This window comes from Anser anser, assembly GCF_964211835.1.
Source record: "Anser anser genome assembly, chromosome: Z".
NCBI classification, from domain to species: Eukaryota; Metazoa; Chordata; class Aves; order Anseriformes; family Anatidae; genus Anser; species Anser anser.
In genome coordinates, this window is record NC_139723.1 from 79,013,913 (window position 1) to 79,026,619 (window position 12,707).

Below are 12,707 nucleotides of genomic sequence, written 5' to 3' on the forward strand. Positions count from 1 at the left end.
GGATTAGTCATACATCATCATCCAAAAAAAGGGACTTTCTTCCCTGTGCTGCAAATGTCATTTCTGATTAGGAAAACAGACATTTGAAACTTCTTGTTCACTTACGCCTTTCTGCTTGTTGCGTTGTGTTCAGCCCGAACATGGAAGTCAGGCTGTCCTCTTACAGGGTTTCACAGGAGCGTGTCAACAAGCACGGCGGCACAGAAAGGCAGACTGGCACTTCTCTTCTGGACCCCTTTTAAACAAAGCAAAGACCTGAACTCCTCGTTACCTGCCAGAGGATTAAGCTTCACCTACTGTGGCTGTGCACAGTAGAATGTAATGCCAGTGCAGTTGAGCTGGTTGAGTTTAATTAAGTAGGCTTGAGGTTTTAATCACACACCAATATTAACTCTGCTGGTTTCAGCTGATGAAAAAATGGCTTCAAATACTGGTTTGTCTTATAAATGAATTGAGTTTGAAACCTGGATCCTGTAGTGGGTATTGCAGGCCTGTTTTGTTACTGTTCAATAAGATTTGTTCACCAGTTGCTCAGGAAATAAAAACAGCAGCGTTGTAACTGGTGCATTGGCAGAGCTAGCGGAATGTCAATAAACAGGTGTTGTTTATTAGGTTTTTGAAACTAAGTCAGTAGCTATCAGAGTGTATTTTGGTGCATCACTCACTGTGTCGCCAAAATGCCACTTACTTTCCCTAGGTACAAACTGGCAATGCTAAGAAGATGTACATGCTGATGAAAAGTGCTGACCATGACGTCCCGGGAGCCTTCTGCTCTGGTCACTATGCGTTTCTAGAGTTCCTTCAACGTGTGAGAGTTAGAAAAAACATGTTTTTCTCCAGATCTCCCAGAGAGAAGGTGAAGGCCAGCCATGATCCTTGGAAGTGGTTAGGAAATTTGCATGACCTCTCATTCCCACAGTTAACTGGTGTTCTGTTTGGCTCAGAAGTGGGCTCCTCTCCCCTTAAGCAGGATGGGGGAGTGAGTGGTTAGAGGCAGTGCCGAGCATCCTGAGGGCAGCTGGACAGAGGTCAGAGCCTGAGGACGTACAGCCTCTGCCATCCCATCCAGGATGGGCCCCAGAAAAGCTGGGGTGCAGATGCTAGGTTGCATCACAGTATGGCTTTCCCCAGCTTGGACAGATCAGTGCTAGGGGACTCCAGGTTTAATTCTCTGTCTGTTATCAGTGTCACACTTCACTGTTTGAAAGAATTTGCATTCTTTCTAGGCTGAGCTTTGAGCACTACAGTCTTTTTTCCTGTGCACAGGACAAACGCAGGGTGTGCATTTGCACTCCTGGTTCCTTGACTCGGTAGCTCTGACACCCTGAGCAATAGTGCTGGGGTGTGAAAGGGATGTTCTGGCTTTGTTCAGCTTCATGGCACCACTGGCTCCTGCATCAGGGGAGTATCTGTTGCCTTGTCACCTGAATGTTTTGTACTGTAAGCCAGATAAACTACAAAACCTTACAGCCCCTATAGCCACCTACCAGTTTCCCTAAGTCGTTCCTCCTCCTATATTCCATTTTGCATAAATACAAGATCTGCCATTGCCTTTGATGTCTCTAGAAGATACCAGGGCTATAGAAACCTACCCCTACCATGCTGTGTTTTGTTCCTTCCTAGCCAGACATTTGGTTTATGAATTTTTCTATAATTTTATACTGACCTTCCTGGGCCTCTGATCTGACAGTTCGTATGTTTTTGTGTTTCATGTTTCATATATGTGAGAATCCTCCAGCATTTGATATCTTTTCCAAACCCTGCTTTAGAATCTGAACTGAAATAGTATTAGCACTTAAACCTTTTCCTGTCGTTCAAAGCCATTTCACTATCGCTTCGTTGGATCATTGCTCCACATTTATTAAACAAGGACCCTGATATTTCCTTGCAGCTTTGCAGTCTAAGGTAATCGTTTCTTGTTCTGGTGATCAGAAACATGAGGAAAAAAAGACACCCTTTTTTTCTGCAGCGGTTCTTTATGTATCTGAAGACAGCTATTATGAGACTCCTTAGTCTTCCCCTTTCTTCTCTGAGCAAATCCATTCTTTTAGTATTCCTGGATGGTTCTAGCTTCAAGCTTTCATCCATAGGAGAGCCGAGGGGATTACATCTTACTTGAAGTAATGGGCTCCAAAACAGAATGTTTAAGCTGGAGCCCGAGGGATAGAGAGGAGAGCATGAGAGACTCTTTTGTGAGGTTTGCAGGTTACATTCCTGCAGTACATCCCCCTGTGACACTTCCCTTTCTCTTCCAGAATATGCCATTACTGACCATTGTTCAGCTTGACTCACTATAAATCTCACATCCTTTATCCCTCTACTTTAAAGTTTTCCCACATAGATCACACAAATCTGTACACATTTTATACATCTCAGTTCCCAGTGTTTTAGTTTTTGTGTTTTGGTTTTGTTTTTTTTTTACACTCTATGCTTATAGATATTTCATGTTTATATTGTAGTGCTACCTAAAGGCTTCAGAGGTCTGTTGTCTAAAATACTATGAGGCTGTGCTTTTACATACCTACCTACGCACATCAGAGTCCCTTCCCCACAAGCATGCCATCCACAGCTGCATTCCTCAGGACAACCTTGTGTGTCACAGCTTGAGGCAGAGCGAATCTGCAAGGAGCGTATGATTTCTGTTCCCAGGGCAGAGAGACTGGAGATGTGAATACCTATTAGCAGGAGCAATGTTCTAGCCCCGGAGTCCGGTATGACAACATGGGAATGATAGAAACTTCTCAGTGACCCAAACATATGCCCCGCAATTGGCGTGCATGAGTTTCTCACTTGTTTTTGTGCTAAGTCAGTTTCTCATGCACAGAACATCTATCAAATTTTCAAGCTCATTGTTTTATGTGGGAAAAAAAAAGCAAAACACTTGGGCTTGTCCTTTCTTGTTAGCATTTGTTTATAGCATGTGATCCGCATGGGCAGCTTCAGAGAGCAGGAGCCTGCTGGGCTGCAAGTACTTGCTGTAGGCCGTCACGCATGCATTGGTACCAGTACGTCCAGCATCTTTAAGTCGGGCAGAAGACAGCAAGCATATCATCGGCCTGTACTGGAGAGAGACAAAGCTAACTGGATGATATTCCTGAGCAGTCAGATCATAATGATTTAGCTGCTGATAATTAGACCAATGCCTCTGAACTGAGGAGAGAAGTGATGGATACAGCCTTCTATATTGGGTCTTTCTATGAGATCAGAGGATGAGGGCACTCTTCCCCCTCTGCTTATCAAAAAGCAGAGCTGCTTTAATAATCGCAGAATTCCCCACAGAGAGCAAGGTGGAGAACATCTTTTAGTGGCTGCAGGAATGACTGATCTCAAGGGTTGGAAAGGTGGACAGGTAGAGACATCTCTGTTACCAGCCCTGCTCTTAAGGGGCAGCTGAAGGCCACAAAAAATGTGTGCCCATTCCCTTCCACATGCACTGGGGTCCCAGAGGAGTCACGGGGCAGGCTTGTTAAGCTCGCGAGATATCAGAGGTGTTGACTGTGAGTGAAGTGAAAGGAAGCTGCATTTCCAGAGGTGTTTCAAGGGTGTATTTGCACCCAGCTCCATTGCTCAGGGTGTAACACTGCAGTTTGCTGGCTGTTTGGGTTATTCCGCCCCATAGTCAGTGTGGGCTACTGCGAGAGGCAGGCGGTAAGAGTAAAAAGACTGTTGACCTGGAAAGGGGAAGAGGAGTGGAACAGAGAAGGAATAAAAACCCTACTGAGCACCACCTGATTTAAGTTTAAAGTGGTTTCAGCTCCTCTCCATGCCCCTGCATACTAAGGATTCACACTGCTGCTGTACCATGAAGGTTCACTGGAACTAATTTCTGATGTTCAGACACGGCATGTTGTACTCGCTGCAGGATGTGGCTGTACCTGGCAGGAGGCAGAATTTTCAGGGTCCATGGTGTTGAGCCCAGAAGAAGAACAAACTGATAAGGAAACACCCCACCGTTCAAATGCTGCTGTTACCCATGCCCAATTAAGCTGTGAGCATGTGGGGAGAAAACTTTGATTAAACTCTGGCCCCAACCAAATGTTCATGCAGAGGTCTGATTGAATGTATTTTTTTCCCTAGGAGGCATGAGGAGGTCTCAAGAACAGCCAAAGAAAACCACCTAAAATGTATTAAATTCCCAGAGCCATTTTGGAGCCCCTGCAGCCACTTGCCTTTTGATTGGGAGTGTTGTTTGGCTCCCGGTGAGCAGAGAAATCACGTCACCTGGCCTGGAACAGGTGACACCGCATAGTTGTGACCCTGATGCTGGGGTCCGAGCTGAACGCATTGCCTAAGGAAGGCTTGTAAAAAAAAGATAAAGCCACAAGTGGATTCCAGTAACATAAGCACACAGTGGACCTCGGTCTGCTTGTAGGCATCCACAAGCAAAAGGCTAATTAGTTGAGTAAATACTTCTCTGGGTAGATTTGCTACAGAGAGAGAAATGTGTGCATTCATGATGCACAGAGGCAAGGGGGCAGCCCTAGCTGAACCACAGGAATGCTGTTGTGCTTGTGCTTGTCTGGAGCCCTGCGCGTTGCTGCAGAACCAGGGTTATGCCAGTGCCACGGACAAGGCACTCTAGTGCTGGGGATGCTGTCCCTGGCCCAGCTTGGTGTCCTTCTGGTTCAGTTTTGCAATTCAGAGGGAGCAGGCCTGGCCCGTGCACCGCAGCGGTGGTTGCTCAGGCTCTGCTGTTGCTGCATGGGCCCTTTGCGCCTGTCATGAGTGCTGTGCGGCAGGAGTGGGTGCCCAAGTGGGTCTGATGTAGCGGTGAGGTGTGCTGAGGCAGAAGGGCAACATTTTAAGCCTTAGAAATGATTTCCTGGCATAGACTAGTCAGATGAAAGGTCTCACCTACCCCTTCATTGTGTCCCCATGAGCACGAGAACAGGGTGAGTCCCCAGTGTTACCTCCCTGGTTCACTCTCTCCAGAGATCTGTGCCTCTAGGGCTGCCTAAGCTCACAGCAGAACTTTAGTATTTGATAATCCTCATGGATATCCCTTCCATGCATTTATCTCGCCCTTTTCTCAGCCCCTTTTAGCATCCTCAGTAGCCTGTCACCTGTTGTATGGAGAAGTACTGAGTTTGTTTCCAGCTGCTGCATGTTAACTGCCACTTTATAGCCCTTTCTTGTAGAAAATAAAGGCTGGCTGATCCCTATTCACCTTCTCATCCCACTCTGGATCATTTAAACTTCTCCCAGATCCCCCATCCATTGTCTCTTCCTGGCTGAAGAGTCCTGGTCTGTGTTGTTCTGGTCATCTCATGGAACCTGTCATCCAGGATCCCTTCCTTGAGTGACAGAAGCTAGCTGCAGCTCACCATTTTCATTTGTGAAGTTGGGATTTTTTTTTCTTCTGTCTGCCACTTTTATCTTCATTTAATTTCAACTGTTGCACTTTTACCATTCAGCTGCCATACTTTCTCATTCAGTGTGGCTATTAAAAACCTGGCATTTTTCTTCGTAAAAATAGTTTTTTTAACCTAAAACCCATGTGATTTATTATTTATACCTAATCATGTTCTCCCAGATACTGGCTTGGTTGTCTGCAACTTACTGTAACCTTTCTCACCATATTATTAAACTGCTTCTGCACTACTCTGGCAGTGGCTACATTTTAGAGGAAGGTTCAGCATTATCTATTTTGTGTCATTGAATGCAGAGTCTTGTAAGAACCATCCATTTTAAGTGCTGTCAAAGAACGCCTACTGGACAGTGCAAGGGAGCAGAATTTTGATAAAATAATGCTACATGTGGTATTTGACCAGTTCCTATTAAGACGGAGCCTAATTCAAGAATCATATTTTATCTCTTAAGCACAGTGTGTTAAAAAGAGCTAAAGAATTAAAAAGAATTAAAGAGGCAGCACTGGGGTGGAAAGGATGGTGGTTCACAGAACCACCAAGTGGCTGAGGTGGGCAGGAGCTCTGGGTCCCTCGGGTCCAACCCCTGCCCAAGCAGGGACACCCAGAGCATGGTGCCCAGGCCCAGTCCAGGTGGATTTTGAAGATCTCCAAGGAGGGAGGCCCCACAGCCTCTCTGGGCCACCTGTGCTGGTGCTCTGTCACCCACACAACACAGCAGTGCTTTCTGATGCTCAGGGGAACCTCCTGTGCTCCAGTTTGTGCCCATGGCCTCTTGTCCTGGCACTGGGCACCACTGGGAAGAGCCTAGCTCCATCCTCTTTGCACCCTCCCTTCAGGTGTTTACAGACATTGGTGAGATCCCTCCGAGCTGCCTCTTGTCCCCCCTGAACAGCCCCAGCTCTCTCGGCCTCTCCTCGCAGGAGAGGTGCTCCAGCTCCTTTATCATCATGGTGGCCCTCTGTTGGACTCTCCCCAGTGTGGCCATGTCTCTCTTGTCCTGAGGGGCCTGGAACTGGACCCAGCACTCAGGTGCAGCCTCCCCCGTGCTGAGTAGAGGGGAAGGATCATCTCTGTAGACCTACTGGTGATGCTTTGCGTAATGCAGCTGAGAATGCTGTCACCCTTCCACCCTTCATTGCTGACTCACCTTCAGCTTGGTGTCCACCGGGACTCCTTGGTGCTTTTCTGCAGATCTTACTGACTGAAGGAGAACTCACTGAGCTCACAGAGTGATTTCTTTCTGAGGGAGCAGAGCAACAGTCCCTTGCTTTGAAACTCACTGACTGGCTTGCATTGCTTACAGGTGTCAACAGGTGTGCTTACAGGTGGTGTGTGTGTTTCTTTCCATCATTTATCGGCAGTCCTGGCTATCGGGGGAGGTCCCGGTTGACTGGCGGCTAGAAAATGTGACGCCCATCTATAAGAAGGGCCGGAGGGCAGACCCGGGGAACTATAGGCCTGTCAGTTTGACCTCAGTGCCGGGGAAGCTCATGGAGCAGATTATCTTGAGGGTCATCACGCGGCACTTGCAGGGCAAGCAGGCGATCAGGCCCAGTCAGCATGGGTTTATGAAAGGCAGGTCCTGCTTGACGAACCTGATCTCCTTCTATGACCAAGTGACGCGCTTGGTGGATGAGGGAAAGGCTGTGGACGTGGTCTACCTTGACCTCAGTAAGGCTTTTGACACCGTTTCCCACAGCATTCTCCTCAAGAAACTGGCTGCTCGTGGCTTGGACTGGCGTACGCTTCGCTGGGTTAGAAACTGGCTGGATGGCCGGGCCCAGAGAGTTGTGGTGAATGGAGTCAAATCTGGTTGGAGGCCGGTCACTAGTGGAGTCCCCCAGGGCTCGGTACTGGGGCCGGTCCTCTTTAATATCTTTATCGATGATCTGGACGAGGGCGTCCAGTGCACCCTCAGTAAGTTTGCAGATGACACCAAGCTAAGTACGTGTGTCGATCTGCTCGAGGGCAGGAAGGCTCTGCAGGAGGATCTGGATAGGCTGGAGCGATGGGCTGAGGCCAACTGTATGAAGTTCAACAAGGCCAAGTGCCGGGTCCTGCACCTGGGCTGCAACAACCCCAAGCAGAGCTACAGGCTGGGAGATGAGTGGCTGGAAAGCTGCCTGGCCGAGAAGGACCTGGGAGTATTGGTGGATAGTCGGCTGAATATGAGCCAGCAGTGTGCTCAGGTGGCCAAGAAGGCCAACGGCATCCTGGCCTGTATAAGAAGCAGTGTGGCCAGCAGGTCGAGGGAAGTGATTGTGCCCCTGTACTCGGCTCTGGTGAGGCCGCACCTCGAGTACTGTGTTCAGTTTTGGGCCCCTCACTACAGGAAGGACATGGACGTGCTCGAGCGAGTCCAGAGAAGGGCGACCAAGCTGGTGAGGGGTCTGGAGAACAAGTCTTACGAGGAGCGGCTGAGGGAGCTGGGCTTGTTCAGCCTGGAGAAGAGGAGGCTCAGGGGCGACCTCATCGCTCTCTACAGTTACCTGAAAGGAGGCTGTAGAGAGGTGGGGGTTGGTCTATTCTCCCACGTGCCTAGTGACAGGACGAGGGGGAATGGGCTAAAGTTGCGACAGGGGAGTTTTAGGTTGGATGTTAGGAAGTACTTCTTTACCGAAAGGGTTATTAAGCATTGGAACAGGCTGCCCAGGGAGGTGGTGGAGTCACCATCCCTGGAGGTCTTTAAAAGACGTTTAGATGTAGAGCTTAGGGATATGGTTTAGTGGAGTACTTAGTGTTAGGTCGGAGGTTGGACTCGATGATCTTGACGTCTCTTCCAACCTAGAGAAATCTGTGAATCTGTGAATCCATCATGTTTCTGATGTTGAAATCTGGCATTTCCAGAGGTAGTTTTAACATACTAAACATGCTTCCAAAGTTCTGTGATTTTCCCCTAGGTTTCAGCCATTTAAAACACCAGCATACTCTCTGCTTCCTCTGAACGCGGGTGGGGATGGACTAGCCTAGTAGCCAGGTAGAGAAGTGACTGCATAACTTTTAGCTAAACTGTTCTGTTCTGTTTCATTTTCTGTCTCTACAGGATCCAACAGCTGCGTCTATTTCGGACAGAGATTGTGATACGAGAGAGGGAGAGACAGTAGCCATGAACTATAAGCCGTCCCCACTTCAAGTGAAATTAGGTGAGTCATTGCTGATGAAGACCGAGAAGGCTGAATCTAAGGTCTGTAATATGGTGAGGTGCTAGTGGGATCATAAGCAGACCTCCATTTGTATGGCTGAACATACCAGCTCAGCTCAGAAATCTCACAGAGCAGTTTATCGGTGTGATTCTGCTGCTCAGGGAAGTGACCTACAAACATCGAAGGACACTCTGTCTTGGGCTGTGGTAGAGGTCTTCTTGAAAAGGAAGGAACAGCTTTTTAAACCTACAGAATTTCATAAAGCTAAGATTAAGGCTTGGCCAGAAAAAGAATGAAGATAATACAGAGGGACTGTGAAAAGAGGACAGGATGACTGCAAACAAAAGGGAGAGGAACAGAGACTTGGACCATTACCAGGAAAAGACAGAGCTGTGTTGTTGTGAGGTGGAGGGACTGTAGGTTTGTAATGGTTCACAAAGAAATACTCATGCTATTTCTGAGCACTGTGTCTGAAGTTCTGGAAGCAGCAGCGTATATTAGCACAACACATTGCTTCCACACAAAGCTGATGCTTACAAGAGGACAGTAATCCACACATTGCCATCCTGATTCCAAAACCTGAATCTCTATTGTGCCATACAGACTCAAGACCCTGAAAAAAGGGCATGTCAAAGGAATAGTGTGGTTTTTGCTCAGAGCATGGGTAAAAAATGGTCTGGGAAATTTCCAGATGGGAGCAGGAAGCAGTCCCCTAGTTGTCCTTCACATCAGAATAAATGACATTGATGGGATGCTGCTGGAGCTGATTGAGGGTGACTGTGCCATGTCAGGGAAGGCTCTGAAAAAGGTGGATGCCCAGATGTTCAGTGGCATAGCCCTGAGCCCTACCAAATGAATGACAGGGAAGGTCAGCAGACAGCTAAAGTCTGAACAAGATTTGAGAACCTGTGAGCATCGTTACGTGGTTATGAAGAGATCTTGTCAATAGGTGGGTTTCACCCAAGGACATTAAGTACTACTGCAAACAGTGGTGTTGGCTTCATTGGTAAGAGGAGCTTTAAAGAAACACCAGGAGAAGTCTGGAAGCATTTGTGCAGTCTCAAGACTCTGCTGGAGTTTATGGGAGATTGAATAATAGACAGATCTGGTCATTGCAGTGCATAAAGGAATTTTGTAGACTACGTCTATGGACAGTGAAGGGAAAGAAAGTAGTTGAATAAATGATCTTGAAGAAGGAGTGACTAGGGAGGAAAAGAGACATAAAGTTGGATGTGCAAATGCAGCAAGGTTATGCAGCAAGGTGGAAGACCTTGAACTATTGATGGAGGATATGAGCAAGTGCATTGGGACAGTATATCTGTCCTGCAGTAGCAATCATAAGTACTCTAAAAAGGGCAGCTGCTTTTCAGGAAATGGCAGAAAGCAGCAGTATGTGTTAATGACAGCTCAACTCACAGTTTGGTAAAAGATAATCACTGCCAGCATGCCATATGCCACCAGCATCCTTTTTCACTACCAAAAGAGTTCTGTGATGTTATTAGAGAGATAATTACTACTGCAGTAGTTGTTTTGGATAATTTAACATCAGGAATTAGGTTGGAGAGCAATTGATACTATTATTGGTAGGTCTGAGACATTCTTGCATTTCTGGACAATAAAGATATCCTCCAGAGATTCACTAATGTGACAGAAAATGGAGCTTATTTTAGACTTGGCTTTGGTAACACATGAGGACATTATAGAAGATCTGATCATCAGAAAGAGATTTGGATTCAGAGATAATAAGTTTGATTCATGCAAATTAAATGTAAAGGTAATTTAAAATAGATCTGTAACAAATTTCAGTTTTATAAAGTAAGTGCATAACCAGAGGCAGTGAATTGAGAACCCCGGGGAATTCACTTCACATTGGGTAGTGGTGAAGGAGAAACTATCAGAAGAAAGGGGATTGTTAATGGGCTTCTCCAACAGTCATTTCTTTTAGAAGTTCATTAATGACAAAGGGACAAAAAGTAGGAGGGAGTTGGAGGGGGACATCAGTACAATAAAGACTCAGAAATACCACAGAGGAAAGGCATGAAAACTAAAGTAATAGAAATGAGAAAAATATGACAGGAGCAACTCAGTCTGCTGTAAATTGAAGTTTACCAACTGGAAGTGAGTAAGAAAGAGAAAGCCTGATATAATTGCAAGATAAGTAATTATTAAAATGGACTAATACATAAAAATATGCCATAGTCATACCTTTGCAGAGTTTCCCAGCTTTTTTCCAAACATACAGATACAGCAGAATGATTAGTTCTTCTGCCAAAACTTCTGCTTTATCATGTAGGGAAAATTTTATTGCATTTCGCCACTGCCGAATGCTATTATCCACCATTAAAGTGGGAAAGGTGGATATTAGAAGAGTCTGAATCACTTTTTCCAGTAGATAAAGGTGTATCACTGCTATTGTGAAAGGCCAGGGTAAGATGTTTGCAATGCAGTGTAACAATCTCATCGCTTCAGTTCCACCAAGAGGAATTTAGAGTGGGCTTGGTATAGATGAGAAGTACATAAGACCAGCGATTTGAAAGCCTGTCATATAACAGAAAACTGAAAGAGGTTGGCATATTGTACCTGGTAAAAGCAGGATGGAGAAAGGATCTGCTTGCCTTACATAAATCTTTCAGGGAGTAAATATCAGGAACAAAAAAGAAATATTTGACATTACAGATGGTGTAAACATTGCAAAAGTTAAAGCATAAATTGTGAGGGGTATATTACATCTGGAAATTAAAGCATGCTTAACCATGAAAGTAGGGACAGGCTCAACTGGTGTCTTCTGGGAATAACAGAAAACATCCAAAACTTGTATTGTATTAGAGCTCCACAGAGTTATAGAAGGACACAGCCTCCAGGACCTGCTAGTGCTCCTGCCTAGTGAATGCTCGGTGCTGACCACACTGTGCTTCTGAAGATCATAGTTGGTGAAATCTACCTGCTTAAGAGGAATTGTCCAACCACACTGACAAGCATGTTCCTGCCTGGGCTCCAGAGAGAAGTCTGCTCAAAACCCTCCTCTCCCTGTGGATACAGAGTGCCTCTTCAATTAGGTGAACGCATATCTAACAGAGTTTGGATTGACTCTCTACTCTTAGCCATACTCTGATGAGTGCTAGGTTACCTGGGCCAAAACGAGACTGATGGTATTGTCTGCAGCCAGTGTAACATGCTTTTAAAACACATCAGCTCCTGTTGCTGTCGTTCTTAAAATCTGCCTGACCTTTGCAATTTTCAAGCAGCTTAATGTCTCACGTCTCCCAGCTCTGGCTCCTTTTCTTCCAACTCAATCTTTAGTCTCTTCTGCATTAAACTCATCAGGATTTGGATTGCTTTTTAATCCCTTTAAGCCTAAACAAAGTTAAGGTAGTACATAAATGTTTAATAGCTTACCTGGCAAAGCTGTTGTTGGGGATGGTAGTGACTAGGGTTTTAATCCTATTGCAAGTTTTCTGTATGGATAGTGGCATTTTTCACTGTTAAATCGGAATCAATTGTTCAAATGTCAAATGCTCTGACGGAAGGTTGATAAATGTCATTTTATACTCTGTGAAGATTCATATATAAATCTGTCATATGTGCTTGCTGGAAGCTTGGTTTAAATGAGCTCAATTAAATAGCAACCCAGCATGCATAGAAGTTTTGCTTCCAGAGCCCACAGTGATTGAAGTGTGACAGAAATTGTGCTGTGCTGCATGCTCCGAACATAGATTTATCCTGCTGCTTGAATGTCCTTTCTATGGTTGTTTCTCTGCCCCATAAGTAAATACGTTTCATTACCACGTTTGTTTGGGGGTCAGTTAGATACAAGAAAATCTTCACAGGTGGCTTTTATTTCTAGTAAGTTCCTAAAGATTACACCTGATTTGTAAGTGGAATAGTAAAGTATTTGGCTTGTTGCTGGTACCACATCTAAAAAGAGACAAACTTCACATGAAGGGAAAGTAACTTCTGCTTCATGTAATTCATCATCTTAAGACTTACAGATACTGTATCCATATTAATTATGTATTTCTTACTTTCCTAACACTCCCATTTTGTCTTTCTGTTGAAATTTCAGGACTCAGCCATGCTTCTTTCTTGCCTGCAAATCATTTGATAAGGAAACTCCTGACAGCACGGGGGGGGTTGGGCGTCCATTAGTGCTGGGAGATGTCTCCAGCACATCCTTATTAGGAGGCATATCCAGATG

At 45.6% G+C, this 12,707-nt stretch overlaps 1 protein-coding gene across 4 annotated transcripts in view; it reads left to right on the plus strand.

Moving 5' to 3' along the window:
• The window catches only part of FAM219A (family with sequence similarity 219 member A), a 104,532-nt gene that overhangs the window by 46,330 nt on the left and 45,495 nt on the right, over positions 1 to 12,707 (plus strand). For all 4 annotated transcript variants that reach the window (XM_083817843.1, XM_083817841.1, XM_083817842.1 and 1 more), the window contains exon 2: positions 8,413 to 8,512. In XM_083817843.1, coding sequence (XP_083673969.1) covers positions 8,413 to 8,512 — 100 coding nt within the window. The remainder of the gene's footprint in view (positions 1 to 8,412; positions 8,513 to 12,707) is intronic.